General features: G+C 36.9%; 1 protein-coding gene across 1 annotated transcript in view; it reads left to right on the top strand.

The window, feature by feature from the left end:
• Positions 1-22,840, top strand: part of LOC136874883 (UPAR/Ly6 domain-containing protein qvr) — a 41,710-nt gene extending 18,870 nt beyond the window's left edge. Inside the window, exons 3-5 of the mRNA XM_068227923.1 lie at positions 916-966; positions 6,548-6,694; positions 19,828-22,840. Coding sequence (XP_068084024.1) covers positions 916-966; positions 6,548-6,694; positions 19,828-20,054 — 425 coding nt within the window. The 3' untranslated portion in view covers positions 20,055-22,840. The remainder of the gene's footprint in view (positions 1-915; positions 967-6,547; positions 6,695-19,827) is intronic.
• The last annotated feature ends 4,407 nt before the right edge of the window (positions 22,841-27,247 follow it).

Below are 27,247 nucleotides of genomic sequence, written 5' to 3'. Positions count from 1 at the left end.
TAATTATTAATTATTGATTGAATAATATTAATTATTATACACAACAATTATAGTTGTTTTTCTATGATGGAGAAATCCTGGGCCATCCTGTATATCCTTAATAGTAAAATTGAATTCAGAAGTTGACTACTTCCTCTGTTTTCTCTACCAGTAAGGGGCACACTGTAGAGCTTGCAGAAAAGAAAGTCAAGGAGGGGGAGGGGTAAGCTAAGCGATTTCCAACAAAAGACTAGTGTTACGAAAATGTTGCAAACTTTGAGCTGGAAAGACTCGGGAGTAAGGAGACAAGCAGCTTTACTAGGCAGTGTCTTCCAAGCTCTCAGCGGAGAGAGGGCGTGGAATGACATTAGTAAACGAATAAGCTTGAGTGTTTTTAAAAGTAGGAAATATAATTTGAAGAAAAAGTTGGAATTCAAGAGGAAAAATTGGGGCAAATATTCGCTTATAAGAAGGGGAGTTAGGGATTGGAATAATTTACCAAGGGAGATGTTTGATAAATTTCGAACGTTTTTGAAATCATGTATGAACATGCAGGTAAGCAGCTGATAGGGAATCTGTCACCAGAGTGACATCCCTAAATGCAAATCAGTAGTGATTGATTGATTCCTGGGTAGGGTTTAAAAGTAGCAAAAATGGGACTATAGTGTTTGTACTGCAAAATAACATTCAGAAGTCCCTCTTCAACTATCAGTATCATTGAAAACTTAACACAGAGACAATATTTAGTATGCTTACAAGTGTCAATGGTAAACACAGGTTGACTATTTTGCATTTCCACATAGGATGAACTTTTTAGGTATGTAAGCAATCAATTCTTATAAAGTTTCTCTTTTTCTACAACAGATATTTATGATTGTAGAAGCGGCATTTATCCAAATGATAAAACTCTTTGTTTTCGTGCTTCCTTGCTTTCAGTGTTCGCTGTTATAATCGCTGCCTGTCTTGGAGGTGATGCGCCTTGTCAATGTAAGTATCTCACACACAATTATAGTGGAGTAGTTCAAATACATATTGCATTTAGATTGTAATGAATTTAGTAATAATAATAATAATAATAATAATAATAATAATAATAATAATAATAATAATAATAATAATAATAATAATAATAAACCCGTGGGGGTTTTCGTACTCCTCTAACGGGCGCGTCCCAGGTGGCGGATTGAGGGTCTCGCCGGACTTGTCCGGAGGGTCTGAGGGAAATAAAATACCTCTCGCGGACCCAAAACATGTACAGCCAGGAAACATCATGAGGCAACCTCTAAGGCTCTACACCTTAGTTGTACCAATGAGGTTGACGAAGGTTGATCTCCCCACTTTCTTCAACTTACTAGCATGATGGAAACGTCCGTACAGGACACTACTACCCCAGGTCCTAGTAGGCCTATTCATATTAGTCTTTCCCGGTCATCGGATTCTGGGGGACCGAGAACATTATGCGGGAATTGATCGGAGCTTCCCAAATCTCTTCGTCCAAAGTGCAAACATTTCATTGGCACCTTAAACATCAATACTCTTATTAAGACTGGAAAACTAAACAACTAACAAACATAATAGATAAATTCAACGTCCAAATTCTAGCACTCCAAGAAACCAGGTATGCTGATGAAAATCTTTTCGATTCAGACAGTTACAGAATTTACAAAGGTAAACCAGCAATCTCTTTCCCTAACAAGCCAGATCACTTTGGTACTGCTTTTTGCAGTGAGGAGAAAGCTTACAAACTCAGTACTGAACTTCACGTCTCCTTCTGAAAGAATTTCATTACTCTCGATTAAGTCAGGAAACAAAGCCTATACACAAATCAATGCACATGCACCTACGAACAACTACAGTAAAAAAGATCCACAGCAAGTAGACGACTTCTGGGAACAACTAGAGGAAGCTACAACCAAAATCCGAAGCATGTCAAAATCATTTTGGGAGATTTTAATGCCCAAATTAGCAAGGAAAAGAATTTCCGAACCATCGTGGGACTCCATCCAACTCACCAGAGAACCAAAAGAAACGGAGAAAAAATTAATTGGCTTCTGCGAGAGTTTTGATTTAAAATTAATATCAATTCATTTCCTGGCACTACCACGAAACAAAACGACTTGGAGATCCCCTAAATTTCATGTAGAGGAATTCCAGTTAGATCATGTAGCGATTTCTCAGAAAAATCAGAGGGAAATTATGAATGTTAAGGTCAAGAAAGATCACCACTTATCTCTAGTTAAAGTGAAATTTCAACCTAACAGACTCAAAATCAGAACAAACAGGAAACTGCGAATCGACCCTAAAGATCTTAAAGAAAACTCGGGCTCCTTTATTGCAAATATCTCCAACCAGAATCCATCCAACTGGTTAGAACTCAAAGAAGCATTTGTAGAAGCTTCCAAAAGTATAGGCATCCCTCCCAGGAAATGCAAACACAGATGGTGGAATGAAACCTGCTACAAGGCCATAGAACTTAGAACGAGAGCCTGGAGAGATTGGAATTTCCACAAAACTGGAAAACCTTGTCAGGAATTCATTAATATCCAGACACAAACCTCAAAACCCATCAGATGTGAGAAACACAAATATAATCACAGAAGGTTGGTAGAAATTGAACTGGAATTCACAAAAAATAGCAAACAAAACTTTTACAGAACTTTCAGACAAAAAATATCAAATTACCAGGCACCTATCCTTTGTTCCAAACGTCCGGATGGAACTCTAGAAACAAATAACCAGGAAAATCGCAAACTGTTAGCAAACCATTTTCAGAAACTTTTAAACTCTGAATCTCCTGGAGAACAACTCACCTTTGAAAACCCCACACCAAATCCATATTCAGAACCACCTCCATTGGACGAAATCAAACAAATTATCAGTGAACTGAAAAATAACCAAGCTCCAGGTGAGAATGGTATAATTAGCGAAATGTGGAAAATTGGTGGCGAAAGTCTTGCCTCGAAACTTCATGATATTCTGAGTGAGATTCGGATCAAGGAAAAGATTCCTGAGGACTGGAAATGTGCACTAATTCACCCACTGCACAAAGAAGGTGATAAAATTGATATCAACAACTATAGAGGCATCAATAATAATAATATTATTTGCTTTACGTCCCACTAACTACTTTTACGGTCTTCGGAGATGCCTATAGAGGTATCTCCTTGGTATCAGTTACCTACAAAATTTCCTCCAAAGTTCTACTGAGAAGACTTGAAAGACAAACAGATCACCTCATTGAAGAACACCAGGCAGGTTTCAGAAAGGGCAGATCATGCACAGAACCAATACTCAATCTCAAAACTATCTTACAAATGTGCAAAACTAGACAAACAGTGATCACCTTTGTAGACTTTAGAGAAGCACATAACTCCATAGACCGACAGACACTTTTCAAAATATTCGAAGAATTTAAAGTAGACAGAAAAACAAGAAAATTGATCAGACAAACATTAACTGACACTACTTCCAAAGTTAAATTCTTAGGAGAAACACCTGAGCCTTTTGATGTCAACACAGGGGTTCAACAAGGAGATGGACTGTCACCTATCTTGTTCAATCTTGTTCTAGAAAAAGTAGTCAGAACCTGGAAAAAAAGTTAAAGGAATAACTCTTGGTAGACAACTGAAAAACAGAATTCACGTGCAGTGTCTAGCTTTTGCAGGCGACGTGGCAATTCCTTCTAATAATAGGCAAGGAGCAGTCCACTCCCTCGAAAACCTACATTAAATCACAGCCAAAACAGGACTTCAACTATCACATGAAAACACCCAGTACATGGAAGCAGCCTCTCGGTTTCTAGATGAGCAAGCTATGATGACTAAATTTGGACAAATTTCCCAAGTATATAAATTCAAGTACGGTACCTTGGAGAAATTATTCAACCTTCTGTATTAAATTGTGAAGCAAATAAAGAGAGAATTACTAAATTACAGAAAGCATATCGAATCACTTGGAACACATATAATAAAAAACCCTATCTCGGAAAACAAAAATAAGACATTATAATACAGTTATAAAACCTGAATCATTATATGCATCGGAAACCTCAATCATTGGTGGTAGATCATTCATAAAAGATATAGAAAAGCAAGGAAGAAAAAGTTTATGGAAAATTTTCGGCCCAATGTGCACAGAGGGATTATGGATGAAAAGGAAGTCTCATGAAATGTATTGCCATACTGAAAAAATCTCAGACACTATCAGGAAAAGGAGGTTGAAATTCTATGGTCAAATTCTCAGAATGAACAATGATAGACTGACCAAAAGAATTCTAAATCTTGCCCTAACACTGAAAGTCAAGAACAGCTGGCTAAATGAAATAGAATCAGATCTTCAGGAAATCAACATCAACCATGAAACTGTGAAGAACCGATCTGCTTTCAGAACACCAATTAATAACCATTGTTTCATGGAGCCACAAACTAGAAATTAATAAAACCTGGACAGAAGAACGTAAAAAGAATTTCAGTGACAGGATGAAGAGAGTTTGGGAAGAGAATAATAATAATAATAATATAAAAATTTTAAAAAAAAATTTCTTGCTATCGGTTTTACATCATACCAACTCAGATTGACCTTTTGATGACTTCGGTGTAGGACAGAACTAGGAACGAGAAGGAATCATACGTGACTTAATTAAGGTACAGCCCACAGTATTTGTCTAGTGTGAAGGTAGGAAACTGCGGAAGACCATCTTCAGGGCTGCTGAGGGTAAAATTTGAACCTACCATCTCCCAAATGCAAGCTTACAGCTACGGGACACTAACTGCACAGCCAACTTGCTTGGTGTTGTGCAGGCCAGGTCTTGCAAGGGTTGCACCCATAGAAAACTCTTCAACATCAATGAATGGATAACCAGATTGAAAAACAATAAAACTTACTTCATTACTGTAAGTGTATAAAATGATCTCCCTCAGCCTATAGACAAGCATTATAGCATGTGATATACCAATTCACTCTCTGCAATTCAGCTTCATGAATCTTTGGAATGTTGGTGAGAATTGCACTTAAAATCTATATCACATAAAAATATCCTGTTCAACACTTAATTCGGAAACCATTCAATTATTGTTGTATAAGAAACAATCATGGTATACTCTAGCTTATTGCAGACTAGCTGAGATCATGACATCACTGGGTGAGCTATATGGGTCAGGTGGCTACTTCATCATCCACTCGCCCAGACATAGCACAAAGAATAACCAGCAATTCGATTGAGACTCACACTGTAGTAGAACCTGGCGGTACTTTGGTCTTCGATTTTCCCTTTTTTTATCATTCGACCTCTTGTTAGTGTTGTTCAGTAAGTTGTGAGTCCTCATGGACAATACATCGCCACATCAGCTGATCAGGTGCTACACATTCTTTCAGTTGCAGATGTTGGTTTGTTGCTTCATATTAGACTCTAGAATGTCCTTGTGGAAATTTTTCCAATCCTGTCTGACTATGTTGCCCAACCTTCAAATGAAAATAAATTTGTTGCTTTGGAAGGCATGTCGTAGGTAATAAATTTCATATTATTCCATAGTGAAGAACAATATAATGTAAACCAAGAGTTAAAAGTGCTAGTATTCTAAGTGTTTGACCTGGTCTTTTGGGAGGTTTATTCTTCAAATTGGAAGAAAACATTGAGAACTTAGAGTAGAACAAGCGTGATCATGATGAATGTTTATCATTCAATCTTCACTTGCCTTGCACTGAATCTCAACAACACACTCTTATTTCATAAATTGTATCTATTATAATTCATTCTTGCTTTAAATTTATGATTTTAACTGATGATGGTCTCTAAAAATACTGAAACTCGCTTCAAATGTATGTAACTTTTCTTTCGGTTACAATAAATAAGTACTGAATAGGTGGAAACCTTTTAATTCTTGTTTTACATTAGTGGCGGGCATGTGTTAGGTGAAGGGGCAATGTTGCTGTTCCATCAAAGTTGATGATTCATAATAATCATTGCCTCAATGCTTGTGGTATTGGCCTCTTTCAAGATATTGATGTTTGCTCCATGATCTATGCATACTACATATTATACATAATATGAAGGAGTTGTATATATTTACTCACAAGGGAAGTGTTACACCCTTCATACCAAAACCTACCTTGAAAGTTTGATGACACAACCGATGTGCTACAAGAAGAAGCACATGCAAGAAATTAGCTGCCTGTTTCCATTTCAAGGCCTTAGGAAAATTAATTGTACAGCTCTTACTGTGGGTGAGCCAGTAGTGGAGCAGCGAGCAGAAAACCATGAGTCAAGGTCCACACAGTTCGCCAGTGAAGTCGAGATGTCCAGGTGCACCACATTACTGTATGGTTGAGTAGGATTCCAGCTTCAATTTCAGGACCTTGATCTGGAAACAGATCTGGCATGTGGTTTTCTCACAGCACATTGGTTATGTCAATGAAGTTTCAAGATAGATCTTGGTACAAAGTGTGTCTATTTAGAGGTCTTGTTACTATAATTTGTGAATCATGCTATTGGATTGGGTAACAACTAATCTATCAAAATATTAAACAAATTAATTTCTAAATAACTGATCTCATTTTTGCATGTTTACAGCTACAGGTATCTATTGCTACATCTGTGAATCCACTAAACATGCCAACTGTGATGACCCATTCAACTACTCGCTGCCTCATAACATGCACCCTCCTTTGATGACATGTAATGGCTGCTGTGTCAAGATGGTATTTGACGATGGATCCAGTGAGTATGGTATTTTATTCAGGTACATTACTCCATACTGCCACAATTTTAGAACTTTGTTTTGGAGAGGTTTAAAATTGAGGTCTACAAGAAAGAAAAGACTTGGCGCAGGATTGAGCAAGAGATCACATAATCAGCTTAGTCGAGGTCTAACAGCTGCACTTTAATCAATCATCACTACTATCTGCTCTCACGTGAATAACATAGCTTTTGTTCTTGTTAATAATACAAGCATTTTCACACTATAACACTAACATCTGCATTTTATCTGAGCAGTTACATTATGAGGCTTTAAGCAGTTGGGAGTTAAAATTGGGATGGGGATGGGGGCATAGACAACAAAACTGAAACAAAATAGATAAAAAATGGTTAAGTTTTTTATGTTCCCTGAGCAAATTTTGACAGAAAAGTAAAGGTTAACAGTTTACCAACTTAACTGCGGTAATAACAGGGTTTTTCGTGGGGGGAGGGGGAATTTTGATTCAACATTATACAATAACAATATCACCAAAGGAACAATTACACATGTGAGCAATTAAGGTTTTTTGCCACTAAATACTAATCGCGCTTCTGCACTCTCCTGCGCTAGTCCTCACTATCTCCTGTGGCGCTAAAAAATCGGTTAGCTGGATTGGATGACGTTTTGTGCGTATTTCCACTAAGTAATTTTAATATATATTTCAAGAAATTGAAGGAAAGAATTAGGTGATAGACAACAGGATTTTATAAATTGCTTTAAAAAATAATACCTAATGTTAGGTGGCCAAAATGGAATAAAAATGTAATTTTTTCTCCGTAAAGTGTGGGGGAAACTGGCTCCCCTAGCCCCCCCCAATCATCGCTACTGGCCTTTAAGTACTATCTTGGTCTCGATATAGTTTCCCAAAACAAATAGCAAAAGCGTGCAAATACAAAAATTGTTGACAGGCATGCAGGAAAAATCAATAGCTGAGCAGTTCAGGCACTTATAAGGTATATCTATAGAGATCAAATATTCCCATTCTCTCTTGCCAAAATATGTTATAGTAAGACCCTCAACATAAAGCATGTTTATTTTAATGAAATAATGAAAATACCACACAAACACCATGAGCACCACACACGACAGCTGTATACGTCAACGAGACCTGGAGACACTAGAAGGTATCAAATAGACTTCATTATGATTTGGCAGAGATTCAGAAACCATATGTTGCATTACAAGACTTTCCCAGGAGCAGAAGTGGACTCTGACCGCAACTTATTGGTCATGAATGCCATCTGAAGTTGAAGATATTGAAGAAAGAAAGGAATGTAAGGAGATGAGATCTATATAAGTTGCAAGGAAAGAGCGTGAGGGATTGTTTCAAGTAAGATGTTGCACAAGGACTAAATGTAAAGGCTGAAGGAAACACAGTAGAAGAAGAATGGACAATCGTGTGAAGAAAGAGGTCAGCAGGACTGCTAACGAAAGGTTAGGAAGAAAGGTAAGATCAACTAGGAGTCAATAATTTAAGAGATCATGGACATGATTTATGAAAGTACTAGAATGCAAATGCCAAAAAGTAGGAGAGGAGGGGGGGGGGGGGGGGGAATACAGGCAATCAAACAATGAACTGGATAGAAAGTGCAGGTAAGCTAAGAAAGAATGGTTGAAAGAGAAGTGCAGTTGAAGGTTGTATGATCCTAGGAAAAATATATGCTGCATACAGGAATAACAAGGAAACCTTTGGAGAAAGGAAAACTAGGTGCATGAATATTAAGAGCTCATGTGGAAAACCACTTCTAGGGAAAAAAGACAAAGCAGAAAGATGGCAGGAACATATCAACAGTTGTATCACGATCTTCAGGCAGGAGTACAAGATGAAAATAAGTCTAAAACAAAAGTAATGGAGTGCAGTTAAATGAAGTCAGGTGATGCAGACAATATTAGATTAGGAAATTAAGTCTTAATGGAAGGAGATGAATATTTTTACCTGGGTAGTAAAATAACTTACAATGGCAAAAATAAGGACATAAAATTCAGAGTAGCACATGCAAAGAAGGCCTTTCTTAAGAAGAGAAATTTACTCAATTCGAACACTGATACAGGAAGTAGAAAGATCTCTTTGAAGTCTTCTATATGGAGCGTGGCATTGTACGGAAGTGAAACATGGATGATTAGCACAGGATAGGGTGGCATGGAGCGCTGCACTAAACCATTCTATGGACTGATGTCTAAAACAACAAAAGTAAATACAATTCTTCAATTGTTCAACATTACAAAATATAATTTTTATTAATTAAATATTAGATATTGATTTGAATAACTGAGTTTAATTTATTTTGTTTGGTACTCTTTTATAACACACTAGCAAATGTACCCTCTATGGTATTCTACATTGTAAATGGATTTCTATGTAAATTACTGTACGTGCAGTGAGTAAGATTTTATTAAATTTTTACAATTTGTTTCCTGTCGCACCAACACAGATAGGTCATATAGCGACAATGGGATGGTGAAGGGCTAGAAGTAGGAAGGAAGCAGCCGTGGCCTTAATTAAGCTATGCCCCAGCATCTATCTGGTGTGAAATGGAGAAACCATGGAAAACCATCTTCAGGGCTACCGACTGTGGGGTTCGAACCCACTAGCACCCAAATGCAAGCTGACAGCTACGTGATCCAAACCATGCACGCAGCCACTTGCTCAGTGTTTTACTGTAAGTTCCATGTCTCTTACTGTTATCTGAGAAACACCACGGGGAGGTCCCCATACGTTGTTTCCCACGTAAAGTGAAAGTTGGGGAGTTTTTATGATCATGGCAGGCTCATTTGCTTACTGCCATTCACAATCAAGTTGGAAGTTTTCATTCTAATGGCAGGCCAGTCACAATCAATTTGGGGAGTTTTCATTACCATACTATGACAGGCCTCTTGTCCTACTTCTAGACACATTCCAGTCAAGGAGTTTTCATTATAATGGCAGGTCCCTTCCCTGCTGCCAGTCACAATTGAGTTGGGGAGTTTTGATTATAATGGCAGGCACACTTGCCTACAGCCAGTCACAATTGAGAAGCAGAGTTTTGATTATAATGGCAGGACTCCTTGTGTACTACCAGTTTAAATCAAATTGGGTTGTCTTCATTATAATGAGAGGCACACTTTTCTACTGCCAGTCACAGTCGAGTTGGAGAGTTTTGTTTATGATAGTAGGCCACTTTTCCGACTACCAGTAACAATCTGGTTTGGGAATTTGGTTTATCATGTCGGGCACCCTTGCCTACTGCTAATGATAATCAGGCAGGGGAGTTTTGATCAAAATTGCAGGCTCCATTGCCTACTGTGAGTCAAGTTGAGTTGGGGATTTTTTATTACAATGGCAGGCCCCATTTCCTATTGCCAGTCACAGTCGATGTGGGTAGTTTTGATTATAGTTGCAGACACCTCTCCTACTGACAGTCATATTGATTTGGAGAGTTTTGGTACTGTATAATGGCAGGTCACCCTTAATAGGTCTCTAAAATTCAAGTCCCATTTTCGCATATGGTTACATATGAAAGTACAGTCAAAACCGGTTATAATTAATCTGAAGGGACCACTATTAATGGTCGATAGTGGCACAAACTGTTTGTCTGTAGGTTTTAGGCTGTGCACTTACATGGTTAATTACCGGTAACAGAATAAATTTAAAACTTCACAAAACATAAATGAAAGCAGCACTATATTTGCAATACAGTATTTGTGGAGTGGGTCTGTGGGGAACTTTTCTTCTAATGCTCACACAGTATGTACAGCAAAATTATGTCAGTAAAATATAAAATAATAAGTGAGGAAAGAAGTAGCAACAATATAAATTGATCAATAATGTCGCAAATGTCTTGGCTAATAAATGAGGTGTTCTCTCTGTCTTACAAATTGTAATAATTCTTGAGTGCAATTTACACAATTCCTTCATGATGCTGACATTTGTTTCCCCATTTTGTAATTGCCATATTATTTGTGACTTTTCATAAGCATTAGACACTTTATCTTTCTTCTGCAACATCTTCACAGCAATGCTTGCCTTGACTATTTAACAGACAGACTGATTTGAAATCTACAATCTACTGAAGAGTTAGGAAATAAGCTTTATATTGTTGTCAACAATCCCCAAAAGTGCAACAAACAATAATCAATATGGTACAGTATAGGACATTATAGTCAATACCAGTATGTTTATCCGAAAATGTGATAAAAATATGCCATTTTGTACAGTAAGTCATAATAAGCAATTCATATTAAGTAATTTTTTAAATAGATTATTCATATAGGATTTAGATGGGACCGTTAGATTTTGCCTTTATATCCAATACGTCATTATAAGTGATGTCGCAGTAACAGTTTTGATTATATATGCGAGTTTATAATTGCAGACTTTCATTTCAAGATTAACTACTGCTAAGTGGTACCGGTATGTCATATCAACAAATGGACTACTTCATCAGAAGCCTTTTTTAGTGGTCTACATGGTAGGTCCTATGACAATCTCTTCTATTTATGCATTAAATTGAGTTCAAAACTTTGACTAGGGTAAAATTTATGTTCAGTTTTCACACATTGCTTTACTTTTTGCATACTTATGTGGCAGCTGGAATCATAAAATTTGGTTCGCACATGAACACTAGTCATGCCAATGTGTTTGCTGAATTTGATGAAACTATAAAATATACATGTAAAATATGAAAAATTGACCTAAAATCAAGAAATGCAGTTCTATCTAACATATAAAGGATCAGGATACGACTAAAAGTCATAGGACCAAAGTTGCAGATCTCTTCATGCTGGGTACAAAATATGCGCTATCTGTTTTGTGATATGACTTACCATTTAGCCACCAAATACCTCAAAACTAAGTTTGGCATCATCATTAAAATTGCCTCCATATTTCAATATTTTTTTCAGGGGTAAACCTTAAACATTTGAATATCTTGGATTGTTTCCATTGGTTGCAAACTAAAAACTATAATTTTGTCAAATTGAAAATTTTCTAGCTTATTTGATAGATGGTTTCCACCATCTTGGCTTGGGAGGGGTGGAAATTAGGACTTTCAGGAAACATTCAAGCCCATAAAATCTATAGATCATTGCTTTGGAAATATATGACCCACTGGGTGAAAGAAGTGCTCACACTTGTGTTGTTATGCTCAGCCCCAAATTTTATACCCCTCTACCTTTTCCCCTTGGTGATTTTGGGGAATTTTCAACTTTTCTAGGGTTCCTGAGGCCATTAGCTACTCTGGTAGCAAGTTTTAATTTTGTAAGATGCCTTCAAGTGCCTCATTAATTCATGTCTATTTTCATTTTTATATCTTCATAGATCTCACCAAACCAACTTCCAGTTATGTATATAAATGATGACACAAAAAATAATGTTAAGTGCCAGCCCCGTGCTAGCACCTTTCAGTACTTCCAGGAAGGGGTTAGTCACTCAGACGACCGAGGATCTTCCAGCCAGCTTGTGGGGTGGGGCTGGCCTTTCCGTGTATTGTTCTTGTTGGCTGGCTTTCCTGTGTGTTTTTTGGAGATTCAGCGGGAATGTTCTGCCTCTAGCCACCTTACGAATCTTGTGGCTCACATCACATGAGCTATAAAAAGGAAGGCTAGCCACGGAAACTCAGTCAGATTTAGTCTCCATGGTGGAGCTATTGTCAGAGTTGGGCTCCATGGTGGAGCTATAGTCAGTGTTGGTGCTGGACTTGGAGCAAGGTCGCACAAGATAGACAGGCCACAAGGCTCGGACGGTGACTGTCACAAAAGTGGCCCGCGTTCAGCATGGCAGTCTACGGCCCGCTCTCGCTGTCACCATGACATTGTTCATTTATTGAACTTTAACGATATAATTGAACAGGCCTTCAATTGTGCTTTTATTTAGGCTTGTATAGTACATCAGTTTTATGTGGGGGAGAACTGGGGGGACAGTTTACGTACATGTCTTTACATATAATTAAGCTGACATCTGTCATTTGTAGTGGAACATGGTTTCATGTAAAAGATTAAAACCCATAATACGTATAAAAATAGTTTTAATGTTACTAGGCAATTACATGATAGCAATTCACAACAGTAGTCTGGAACCTATCTTAGAAATTAAGCTTCAGCTCAAAACTTATCTAACAATTCGTAAGCTTCAGTTTATCAATTTTTCTTTTCTTTGCTGATTTATGGGTATCTTTACTAGGATTTCTTCTTCTTAGACATGAGTTTGTCTGCAATAACTTTTCTATAGTTATTCAATAATATATTACAAAAGATGTGTATACATTTGTCAACGAAATCTTTAAAACTACTTCTAAAATCACTGCATGTTTCAAACACTACTTTGTCATTTTCCATAACATTGTTGACAAGCAAAATCAGAATGTTTTTGTGAGAATCCCCATGTAAAAACATCAATTCAAATTTATCACTTAAAAGTACACTAAATAATTTAAATTGTGTGATCATAATGTTAACAATAAAATCTGATAGATATTTCAAAGCTCCCCTGTTGATTATATTGAAATAATAATTGTCTTCTGGCTTTAACACATCTGAAATAACCTAGTGAAAATGGGGGCCCCCATTAAGAAATCTAAAACTATGGCCAGTACAATGTAACATGTTGAAAATTGAAGGATGGGGGCATGGAATTAAATTCCATCCTGTCATATACAATAAAATACAGTAGGATGATGTCTGTATGAATTAAAGTGTTGAGCACTGAATCCTGTTGTGATGGGGGGTCACTGTGTCCTTGGTGTTCCAATACTTTTTTGTAAAATTAGGTGGGGTGGTATTAAGAATAATACAAAACGATATAAAAACTTGTTGTCAAGCCAATACCCTCTGTTAAAAGGTGTGTTGTGCAGCCAGATTGATATGAACTTAATATGGTCTGTAAGAAGGAAAAGTAAAATAGAAACTGTAACTGGAAGACTGTAACATAAACAAAATGAGAATACAACTCGTAAAAATATTAAAACTTACCGATGTTATAATATAAGTAGTGCATAAGGCAGTCATGAAACTGTCAAGGACAATAGCGGCGATGAAGGGGGCGAGGGGGGGCAGTTGCTCCCTCCCACCCCCACACTTTGTAGAGAAAACATTACATTTTTATTCCATTTTAGCCGGCTGAAATTAGGAATTACAGGAATTATTAAAAAAGCAATTTGTGCAAATGTTTAATTATTAACAAAATTATTGTCGACAAATACGTGCAAATTGTCGTTTGTTGCGGCTAACTGATTTGTATAGAGCCACAGCAAGTAGTGGAGACTTCGCAAATACTATGAGGAAGGGTAACAAGCGTATATTTTTTGCCAAGGTCGTGGACACTGAGGTATGATTCACCCACTTGCCACGTGCATTCGTCAGTCTGGGATTCTCTTTAATATTATCTATTAGTTTCTTAGTGTGTAGTCAAATACTAAATGAATTTTTAATTGTATAATCATGCCGTACTTCTATATAATTGTAATACGTGTATAATATTGTAATATTGTGTCTTTGGTAAAAGTTTTATTGTATAGTATTGAATCAAAATCTCAAAAAGCTATTATTGCCGCACTTAAGTTAGTAAACAATCAACCTTTACATCTCAGTCGACATTCCCTCAAAGAGCATCAAAAACTTACCATTTTGCAGCTTTGTTGTTCATTTTTGATGTGTATACCCTCTCCCCCCCCACAGTCCCAACATCCCTCAACCCGGCTACTTTCTGTTGTCCGTATATTTTTTTGCCCCCCCCCCCCCCCCCACTTCTAATTCCCAAGCGCCGCTACTGGTCAAGGAGATATAAAAGCAACTGAAGTTCTTTGATGACTGATTGTGGAGTTGCAGTGGGAGGCGTGGTGGATGGATATCTTTTCCTCATTCTCTTTTGCCCTCTTTCTAGAACATTGGGTCACCAATTTAAAGAACTGATCGTCCTCTACCATGTGCTCATTAAGGCTATTTTCACTATCAAATTTTTGTAACTTGTACATCAAAGGTTTACATTTTGTTGCTCTAAAGAAGTTAGATATAACACTTTTTGGTTCAGGGCAGAAGTAAGCTTAACTACATTATTCTCTTCTCCTCTGTACAACTGTTTAAGGTGACCAACACTAGCAAAATATTTTTTTGTCTTACTCAGGGTTGTCGAAGTCAGGTAACACAAAAGTTTGTAAGTTATCAGCTTGATTGAGCCTGTTATTTCTAAAGCTTTTAAATAAATGAACAGTATCAAACATAACAAAAAATCTTTTTTCGCGTCAAATGGATTTTGAAAAGTGGTTTGTAAATTGCTTTTGCATAGCTTTTCAAACAATTTCCTATTAACACTTATTATCAGAAATTTTGCATACTACCTTATAACCTATATCTGTTACTACTTTAAGGACTTGCAAAGTTAGTTCTTCTAAGAAATGTGATGTTAGGTTCTTACATGGAAACAAACCAGCAACATCTTAAATTTTTTTAAAGAGTGGATAACAACATAAAAATTTGTACAGTTGTAGGTATTTTAGTGTTATTTTCTCCACTTTTACTACTAAAAGCAGCTGCCTCTACCTTTACTCCTTTACAGTTAAGCTCAGGTTTTACATAGACTTCATCCAACAGGAAGTTACAAAATCTTTCATGTTCATTTAACTAGTTTAGATTCTTTTTCAAGTGATTTCAATGTAAATCATCTATACCTGAATTTCCCATGCCTAGTTTTGCAGTAAAAGACTGTAAATACATAGGGTGAGGCATTGTAAGGAACGTTGACTGTCTTATCTTCTTATGCACCTCAGGAAATGAGAAAAATATTGAAGCGAACCATGTTATTAGTAAACAGGAGTAGGACACTTTCTTTGCAAAGGCTAAATTAAACTGTTCCTTGCAAAATTCTAATTTATCAGTAATGATACAGTCATCAACTTCACTTTCAATTTCATTGATTATTTTGTTCACAATTTCTATTTTGTCATGGACAATCACTTTTGAGACACAAACAAGACTAAAGAAGAAGTTACAGATATGTTTCAAATTTGACCATTTTAATCAATACTGATCTGCATTTAGGGCAGTTGCCCAGGTGGCAGATTCCCTATCTGTTGTTTTCCTAACAACACTAATGCACGTATATCAGGCTTATCATTCATGAAAATATGTTTTATGGCTTTAAAATAAAGACCCTCGTTTAATGTTAAAGAAGTACCCATTTTTGGAATATTTTCCTCGGTCATATAAATTTTGAAAATACAAAGACTTTGGTTGCCAAAAGTGACAAAAACTTTGTCAAAATCTAAATTGCATTCAATACTGAAATTACCCTTAACGTCGTGGAAGTCCTTGATCCTGTCATCTTCTTCCTCAGCTTTGGTGGTATATTCCGAGCTGTCAGCGGAGAGGTGGCGTAGAATGACATTAGTAGACGAATAAGTTTGAGTGGCATTTATAAAAGTAGGAAAGATCACAATATGAAGATAAAGTTGGAATTCAAGAGGACAAACTGGGGCAAATATTCATTTATAGGAAGGGGAGTTAGGGATTGGAATAACTTACCAAGGGAGACGTTCAATAAATTTCCAATTTCTTTGAAATCATTTAGGAAAAGGCTAGGAAAACAACAGATAGGGAATCTGCCACCTGGGCGACTGCCCTAAATGCAGATCAGTATTGATTGATTGATTGATTGATTCTTTCTTTTTTCTTCTTCCCATTTTTAAATTTCTTCTTGTCATTGAATAGGAGCTTTTCTTGAGTTGGAAGAATTTTAGACAGATAGGCAGGCACATTTTCAAACTTAGTAGGAATAAGATCATTTGAGAGTTTTAAATGGTTACGTTTTACAGTTAAAATAGACCCCTCAAGTCTTTTAACAGAATCCTCCCTAATTACAAAACATTCATCGAAGTGTTTTATACACACAACTGAGCTTGTTGAGGGGACAAATTCAGTTCCATTTATGGCTAAGATACACTTTTGTTTCCGAACCAAGTCAGTAGGAAATTTAAACACTGAAATATTAGGCTGTTTTGAACTATAGTTGCTTCTACAACCAGGTTCAAAATATGACGTGGCCATAATTCACAATGTTAATAATAATAATAATGTTATTTGCTTTACGTCCCACTAACTACTTTTTCAGTCTTTGGAGACGCCGAGGTGCCAGAATTTAGTCCTGCGGGAGTTCTTTTTACATGCCAGTAAATCTACCGACACAAGGCTGACGTATTTGAGCACCTTCAATTACCACCGGACTGAGCCAGGATCGAACCTGCCACGTTGGGGTCAGAAGGCCAGTGCCTCAACCGTCTGAGCCACTCAGCCTGGCAATTCACAATGTTCACACACGTTTAATAATCATTCAACACCATTGATAGCCTCACTGCTGTGAGGTACAGATCAGCCTACAAGTCACAGGCGAGAAGAGAAGTGGCCAGCCACTTGTGTGACGTAGCGCCCAAAGTGGAGGGGGAGCCTTATGGCCTGCCTATCTAGTTGACCTTGCTTGGAGTCAGTGTTGAACTCCATGGTGGAGTCAGTGGGAGACTCGGTGTGTTGGGGTTTGGTGGCTGGGCTGAGGGCGACAGAGGTGTTAGCTGTCGCTAGTGCCCCACCAAGGTTTGAACCAGAAGCTGTTGTTGTGGTGTCGGAGAGTCCAGTGAGTAGGTGGGCTGGAGACAACATATGGAACAGAAGGCTGTACTACCTGAGAGTACTGTGTGTTTGTATATTTCTGTGAACTGAGGATCGCTGTGAGTCAGTGAGGAAGCTGCTATCATGAGTGTGAGGGCAACTGGACCTGTGTTAATATTTGCCGTAGTATCATCCTCTTGTTGAATACAGTTGAACTGTTGCTGTTTGGTTGTTCGCTGCATGTGATTGTGTTGAATTACTAGACTGTCTCTGTCTATTGATGACGATTCAGATGGATCAAAACCCTCAATGATTACCTTCTATAACGCCACGAAGTCGGGCATTGATAAGGTGGATGAAATGAAATGCAGTTATTCCATGGCAAGAACATCACGACGTCGTGACTTCCTCTGTGCGATATACATCAATTAATAGAATGTAACAATCACAATTTTATTCCAAGAAGTAAATTAATAACCAATTATTGTTAATTTACAATTAGTTTCGCTAAGTCCTGTGATTTTCAGGTGATAACTTCTAATTTATCCTAAAAGACTGACATGTTCTTGTAAATGTAGATTATATATAAATTTATCAATATAAATAAAATCAAAATAAAGTAAGTATGGTGTAAGACAGATTGACAAAAGGGAGAAATAAGGAATTCTTGGAAAAAGAATTGAAATGAAAGGAATGGAAGCTTACAAACAATTGCGGACTGTCAGTCTGCGCGCGTGTAGTGGTGTTACAACAGAGCGCGCGTTTAACGGAGAGTTAAAAGTTTTCACAATGCATATTAAAAACATGAGAAGTTACTTAGTCACACACCATTATATATTTATGAAACACAGCATACATACTAATCATTGAGAAATGAAAAAATACATTATTTCTGGAAACTGGCTCTAGTCGTCAGCCGTGCGAGACCATGCGGCTATAAGCTGCCTCGGTAGTACCAACTGAGTATCATAATAGAATTAAGTTCCAATGATGTGCTATTACCTGGTATTGTTAATGAGCTACAAGCACTGCGGAATGTGTTGCAGCACTCTGGCAACATTTGTAGCACGCTGAGGTGGATATATAAATCGTCGTTGCCGGGACAAAACCTCCTATGTGATAATATTTTTGGAGATTTACTGACCCGCAGCACATACATTATGAAGAGCGAGAATGCCTTGACAACATTCACACAATATTGCACCTTAGATGACAGAACCTTACCAGCCAAAGTTCTAAGCTAAAATATTTCACATAGGAGGTTTTGTCCCATCAGCGACGAAATACTAGAATTTAGCACTGTACGATGTACGTCCTCCATGGAACATTACAAATGACATACAGTCTACGTCACTCATCTTCAAAGTGTTAACATGTTCACTATCAGCTACTGTATGGATGATTTAAATGACCAGCCCAGTCATTTAAAGTATCATGCTGTTTTAAAAATCATTGGATATTCTTGATCATTGCCCCTGAGGTACCGTACTGAATTTAAAAATCTGAAATTTTATACAGGCCTCCATCTCTGCCCATGAAAATGTTAGCTGAAGTGGTGAGGTGAAGTGCTAATCACCTAACCAACATATATGATGGTCTGTTTGCAAAAATTCAAAAATTCCTTCGAAATAAATTAATTCACGAAAGTACCTAATTACACAGTTCAGCAGATCTCCATTCTTGAGAACTTCAAGACCTAATGAAATTGTGATAAGTTTCACTGAATATGGTGGGGGCTATTTTCAAATATTGTTATTAGGGTCCTTAAAACTAAAATTTCTACACAGAGATGTTCTTTTATTAACCACTAAATTTATTAAGATTTACAGTTTCATTTGTGTTTGAGCTTTCCACTTGACACAGTTTCTAATCACAGTCATAACATACACTAACAGGCCTTTCACAATGCAGCCTAGTTCCAGAACAGTTCAGTTTCGAGCTTGTAAAATACCATGTAATCAAGATGATCTTGAATCACTACAGCACTCGCCAACATACAGGAGTTATGACCTTGTAACTTTCTCACGATTGACACAGCACTGACCCCACTCAAGAACAACTCCAGACTGACTCTCCACTTCCTCAAACTGTGCTATTTATATAGGAACACTGAAGAATTCACATAATTTCCATTGTTAATAAGCTTTTAACTTCTTCTCGGAACTTCCTTATTGTGAGCCTCAGCAGTTCGCCGGTGTTAGGTTTTTGCTCTCTGCTGGACTGTGTGCCAGCATTATAAACTTCTGCCAACCCCCACACTCACAGCTTTCATTGTTATAATATAATAAAAGATTTTCAGTCCAGTTGTTGATAAGGTGTTAAATAATACTAGTTTATATTTGACTCTGCCTTATATTTATCATTGACAATCTCATTTTTCCAAAGTATAAAGTTCGTTCAATGTGATATCAGCTGATCAAAGTTTTCTCAGTCTCTATTCTCTTCCCATTTTACTGTAGTTAAGGATTTTCTCTTATGACCCACACTGATCCTCTGTGATTACCAGTACATGAAATTAACACACATATTCTGTTCTTTGTTTCAGATTTTAGACGTGTTCGTCGGACCTGCACTTCCATGATTGACATAGACTTGTTCATGGTGGATCGTGTATGTATGGGAGAAAGTACAGGCACAGGTCATATGTGCTTTTGTGAATATGATATGTGCAATTCGGCTATTTCTCTTAGTTACCACCCTCTCATCATCAATCTGTTGATTTCATCTCTGATATTCTTTGCCAGTACAGCTATTATGAAATTCCTAAAGTAAATTTATTCAACTAGAGGAATAAAATTTCAACCAACTCTTTTCACTCCTAAATACTCCATAAACTCTAAATTTCTGCACTCACTTGTCAGAATAAGTAGTAAGCAGAATGGAAAATCCTGACTTATTGTTGAAGATAAATTCCATTATTATTTTCAACAGATTTTAGCCATTATCCTGCTTTGTTGCTGCAAAGTATTAGTATTCTTATTTGGTGAACTATCAGAATGACATTAAATTGCTGAGAATAGAGAGATCTTTTGGTGATAAAACTATAAACTTTCTGTTTTGTCCCACTAACACACACAGGTTTTCAGTGACAGTGTGATGAGAAAAGGGTAGCAGCTGTTGCCTTATTTTAGAAACAGTCTACTTTTAATTGATTGTGTGTGGTCTCCAGACTGCAGAGAGGCCTGGTGCATGTCTTTCTGTTGATGCCCATGGGTGGCCTGCATGTCTGGGTGTGAGATCATGAGAATGAGGTAGGCTGAAAATGGGAAATCATGTACAACCCCCTTCAAGCATGCTAGTGTTGGACTTGTTCCAACATCTCTCAAATGCAGGCTTATGGTTACACTGCACAGCTAACTCCCCTGGTCCTTGTCCATTTGTTGTAATATGCCATATTGAATATTTACACATACCTACTGCTGACAATTACTTTTTTTTTTTTTTTTGTTAAAATCTGGATGTTTCACCTTTTCTTCAAATCAATCATTCACCACTGATCCGCATTTAGGGCTGTGGCCCAGGTGGCAGATTCCCTATTAGTCATTTACCCAGTCTTTTCTTAAATGATTTCATAGAAGTTAGGAATTTATCAAACATCTTCCTTAGTGGTAAATACCTAGAATTCAAATCCTCAAAATTCATATACAAGTGAGTGCTAACATTCCCCAACAGTTTTTAAGATTCAGAAAAAGTCTTTCCCAGGACTTACATGCAATATTTCAGTAGTAACTATAAGGTAATATTCTGTGATTATTACAAAAGATGTGACCTCTATTTTCATCTAGCCCGTCCGAAGGAACAACAGTCTTCAGAAACTGGTTAACATGTGTACAGTATATATATTAATAAGTAAAGCATGTATTTTTATGCTCACTTTCTCCTCAGGGAAAGCAACTCAAAGTGCGATTTCATGTACAGTTTTACTGTCAGTGGTTATCCTGTTTTCTACATCCTGATCCTAACTGAAACAAAGTGTATCCCAATAAAATAACATCAACAAAACCTATGTAGAAGAATCAAGCAATGTATGAAACTAAATTATGTATTTATGTATTTTGCTCTGTGAAAATGTTTAGTGAGGATTTGAAAAGTACGGGTATAAATCACAGACATGTGAATAGCAATAACAGCAACAGCTCCCCAAAACACATTTTCAGTCTGACAATAAAGAACTGCTATTACATTTCTCATAGATCCTATTGTGAAAACATCATATATGTCACAGTAGAAGCAACAATAGTAGTAGTAATAACAACATTTTTAATAACAAAGTCATTGTTCTGTGAGCATCATTTTCCAAAAGGAGTAGTGGTTATCATATTATTTACAGTATATAGAATCACATAGAGAATATGCTGGTATAAACTGTATATGTTAGTTACTTTTTGTTCAGGTTGAAGTTATAATACAAAATTAGTGCTAGGAAGAATAATACCAATATGTAGAATGAAATAATGCCATAGACATACAAGCTAAAAAATGTGACAGCCATATTTTTCAAATATGGGTTGCCTTAAATACACTTCATAGTTATGTTAAATAGACAATCTATTGTTGTAAAATTCATTATTGTTGTTAAATAAAAAAGTGTTGACATTTTGTAAAGTTCAATATTCTTGTTTGTATGTGTAATATTGTCAGTTAGAATTTATAATACAGATTGTACCTTATATATTTTTTATAATATGCTACATTATAATGTTATTGTTATTTGATGTGGAAAAAATTTGCAATAACTTAAGTAAATTTCACATCAAGCCTTACAATCATATTTTCACAATTTTGTTATTAAAATTGCATTGCAAAAGAATTATAGTGATACAGGTAGTGATAAACTGTAACACAAAATGACTTAACAATGGATATTAATATTAGAGGCTAACAGTATTTTTAAGTATTTTGCTGTATTTGACTACACAACTAATTTTGATTGAATTCTGATTTATGTTGAGAATAGAGCTGTACTGTTGCCTACAAATAACACAAATAACCTACTGATTACTCAAGCACTTATGACTCTTATGGTACCAGTACGTACCTAGTAGATACCTTTATAGGACAATTTCACGTTAGTTTACTAAAATTAGAAAATCATAGTAAGTAGAACTTGAGAATTTCCTTGGCATCATTATTTGTCCTTTGACTTATTTGAAGTTGATGTAAGGGGCAATACAAATTGGTATTTCAAGGCATGACAAAGGCATCAATTTACAAAAATACCATACTGTGTCAGAAACAAACACAAGACTTGTCACTTTAGGCGCAAGAAGTTCCTATCTAGAGGTTTAAGTGTGGGAACTGTAATATGAAGAGTTTAATAAATCCATAGGTAAAATAATATATAAAAATTAAAGGAAGTATAATTTTGAATAATTTTGATTTCCAGACCCCAAACAAAATATGTGGAAGTGATTTATCCCTTTATATGAACATTTAATATTTTAATTAACCCTAGAATCATAAAGTCCCTCCAGTGTAACACGAATCATAAACTTTCGTCTGTCAGACTACCAAAGAGAAAAGCACTTTAATAAGCATAAACCCAACATTTTACACAAAATACAGAATATTATACTTAAAAATACCACACTTAGTGATGACAATACACTTTGGTCAATTTTTCCTCAATAGGCACATTCAGTGCACTGTTTTGCCTGGTGATCAAGACAAATGTGCCTTCGGCATGTCTTACAAAAGAATCGGGTCATTCTTTTTTTCTTTGCTGGACAAAACGCACAAATTTTTCTTCCTTCAGCAGTATCTGATTTACAGTAGGCTCTTCAGGAATGCCATCTTTTCCAAGAATTTCAGCGATGGTCCTCTTCAGGCTGCACCTCAAAGTTGGTGTCTGAAGTCTCTCTTGCAGCTTTGGAGCCATTAGCATTTCAGATATATCCTTTGCAAACTCTCGCCTTGAAAGTGGCTTTTGGCCTTTTTGAACCATCTTATGCACATAAATAATGTATCCATTGACAAGTGATGTATTAATCATACTCTAAAAGATACACATTGGCCATCTTCTCGTTTTTCTTGAAGAGGACATCAATGTTGACATTTCATCGAAAGTGTCCGCGGCACCTTTTGTCCCATTGTAGTCTTCCGCCATATCTGGTTTCCCACTGGCTGCTATTGTTCCTACTTCATGGCATGTAGAAAGGAGGATTACATTCTTCTTTGGTTTTCCTTTATAGGATACCATTGTTTTAATACCATCATAACAAAACATGGACTGTTTGACTGTTTTCATCTCTGGCGGTATCTGTGGCTTGTCTTTTCTCATTATTCCAATGATTGTTAGGTTATGGTCACAATGCAGAGAATCAGCCAGATGAATTGAGGCGAACCAATTGTCGGTCATAATATTTCTGTTTGATCCATGTATTGGCCGGGTAATTTCATTCACGAAATACATGGCCAAAGGGAGGTTTGTTCGATTGGTACCTTTACCAAGATATGGGATCGCATTGAGCATGTGCTTCGTTTTAACATCACATAACAAAATGATTTTTATCCCATATTTATTGGGCTTTTTGGGCATATACATGCAAAATGGACAGCGGCCTCGAAATGCAATCAGCTGTTCATCAATTGTCAAGAAACCTCCTGGAATATAGTTACGAGTGCAGGCTGAAACAAACTGATCCCAAAGCTCACGTACAGGTGCAAACTTATCATGTTTACGACGCAAAGGTCTGGTTGTCTTGTCATCAATTCTAAGGCTGTTTATAAGAAAGTCAAAATGGTCTTTTGACATGCAAGATACATAGCGTGATCCACTGAAACTAGAGTCAAATAATTCTTTAGAATTCACATAGTTACTTTTCTGAGCAGCTGACGGTACTAACAGACCCATGAGAGATTTAATTTCTACCAAATTAGTTGTGCAATTGGTTGAGGTTATATTTTGGTATTTTTTATTTTTATCAGTGATTCCAGTATTGGTGTGAGTAACTATTTGGTTTAGCATATCATCAGAAAACAATAAAATGAAAGCATCTATTGGACTTTCCACTTTTGCTGTATCATTTACTGGCCTTTGTCTCGTATAAATAATATTTTGAGGTGGTGTTCGGCTTCCAGCCCTTTGTGGCTTTTTTGTGGACCACTTATGACCATCTCGTCCTCTGAGAATCATTTTCCTTGGAACAATTATATTTGGGTGGCTACTGTTGTTTCTATCATTATCGTTATCGCTGTCAGATTCCGAATGTTGATTACTATTACTTGCCTGATGTGCGCCCTGAGATGAAGTTTGAAGTTCTTCACTTGCCGATTGGTCGCTTTCATCTTCTGAGCTGTTGAGCAATGAGGTAGGGTCAGCATCACTGTCTGACCAATGCAATGATTCTTCTACAACATCTTCAACTTCACTTAGATCAATTTCATTACCATTAATATCTCCTGAAGAGAGTGGTACTCTGTCTAATTCATAAAGAACTGCCGCTATCAATTCATCATCGTGCACTAGATTTTCCATTTCAGTATCCTATTAAGCTTATGTATTATGTACAAAAAAACATTACTGTAATAAACCATATATTCACACTATTTACAGCTATGTACAAATCACGAACACTTTCACAAATCATAAACTTTCTTCTCTCAGGCGACGGTCATATCGCAGTGAACAAACAAGTGGACCTTTATGCTTGAAACCAACGTCAGCACTGATTGTTGATAGCTGGGGAAGAATAGATGGAGGGGGAAGGCACAGTTCATTATCGTCTGGAAATTCCCACGGAAACTAGTGGGCTGTGTAGTCTGGGAGACAAAAGTTTATGATTCTAGGGTTAAACAATATGGAATATGTATTTTAAAAACCTGCTGTTATAATTCAAGTGATAAAAAGCCGTTATACAGTAGTACATAAACCTTTTCTTGATCCCTGAGCTCCATAGTGCTGAATAGGAACTTGGGATCGAGAAAAGGTTTGCGTACTATACAATATTTGCAATTAAAACATAAATGTTAGCTTTAACATAAAAACAATTCTGCAGTAATCTAAAAACTTACCTTTCATTTTAAAAAGTCACTATAAAGAAGAGTTCTTATTGACAGGGAGTCTCTGTTAACTGGGGTGTACCTACTTAGCTCACAAGGACTGTAGCATACCTTGGTGATAATTTACCTCATCATGGTTGAAAATAAGTGCATACACATACCTGTGAATCTTAACTTACTAATCCATTGCATATGCAGCTACATTCTCTTACTACTAGGTTATTAACATGCTACTAACTTAATGCAGCTTATTCACAAATGCTTATGAAATTATCAACATCATGGAGGAGTCATGAGGAGAGATTTTTTTTTCACATAAATAATACTGATATACCAAATCAAACCAAACCAAACTAAACTGGGTCTTGACCTACCAAGAGATTACTGCTCAGGCCAAAGGCCTGCAAATTATGAGGTGCCACACAGTCAGTGTGATGGATCCTCTCGGCCAGTATTCTTAGTTTCTAGACCAGGGCTGGTATCTCACCATTAGATAGCTGCTCAATTGTAATCACATGGGCTGAATGGACCTCGAACTAGCCCTCAGATCCAGGTAAACATTACTGACCTGGCCTCCAGATGAGAGGCAGATATGTTATCCCTAGACTGCAGGACTGGCAATATTGATACATATATATACGAATGATAAAAGTATCAAAACTAATATACATGAAAATATCAGTATTTTGTGAAACATTCTCAAGGCATCATGAGAGCTGTTATACGTTATGTTATGACATTGTATCAAAAAAGCTTTAAATGTCTTCTCTGGCAACTGTCTGCCAGGCTGTTTGTATGCAAGTCCACAGTTCATTGATCCTGGCTATTGGAGGACTTTGACAGTCTAGTTGTTGATTGACCATATCCCAACCCATCTTGCTACTGGGCAGATCATGGAAGAAGCTGTATCTCTTTTGTGCTTTGAAGATTTCTCACAACATGTGCTTGGGTATTGCCTTCCTGAAATATAGAGTCAGGAGAATGCTGAAAAGTTAAGAGTTCTACCTCTGCATCTTCCCTGATGCACCAGTTGCTGGTGGTATTACCCTCAATAACATAGGAGAGGAAATCATGAATGATATTCCCAACATTGCCCCACACCAACATGCATGATGTTAGACTCATATGAAGTTGGATGATACTGCTCATGGTTTAATGTTATTAGAGTGATCATTGTAATCCAAGTTAAAGAGGGATTTTGCCAGGAACATGATGTGTTGCCAATCTGAATATCATTGTGCATTTTCATGAGATCTTGATGGCTCTGGGTCAATGGTAACTGCTGCAAAGGGGTATGTGCAACTGGTACTCTCCAGAGAAGATGTCATTCATCAGTGGAAGCAAACAATGCCATACCTGTTGACAGTACTCCACCTTTGTGCTAACACTTATGATGAAACTTATGAACCAACACTGCCATGTGTATAAGATATCTGTCATCCAATGGTGCTATCACAGTTCGTGATTTTTGTGGGATTTTCAATGCACTCTTCGGCCTAATGCTCTGAAACTTGCATGACTATTGTGGCATTCTGTGCCATATGAGCAGTAATGCCATGGCCTTTGCACGAACTGACCATTCATCCCTATTCAAAACTCTGTTTGCTTATCTGTGCCCTTTTAACACACTGAGCCAAAGTGATGTGTGATAAAGGTTTTGTTCTAATATACTGATTACTTAGCTTTTCAAACTTTTATCCATGCACTGAAAGGTGCAGCTTTGCCCAGGAATGCCAAATCTTTGGCAGTACTTTTTTCAATTCGTTTTAAGTCTCACCAACAAAGATAGCTATTATGGAGATGATGAGATAGGAAAGGGATAGGAGTGGGAAGCAATCAGCTTAATTTAAGGTACAGCCCCAGCATTTGCCTGGTGTGAAAACAGGAAACCATCAAAAACCATCTTCAGGGCTGTCGACAGTGTGGTTTGAACACAATATCTCCCAAATGCATTTGGCAATTCT

The sequence above is a fragment of the Anabrus simplex genome, chromosome 5, assembly GCF_040414725.1.
Source record: "Anabrus simplex isolate iqAnaSimp1 chromosome 5, ASM4041472v1, whole genome shotgun sequence".
Lineage (NCBI taxonomy): Eukaryota > Metazoa > Arthropoda > Insecta > Orthoptera > Tettigoniidae > Anabrus > Anabrus simplex.
This window is presented reverse-complemented; position numbering and strand designations above follow the sequence as displayed.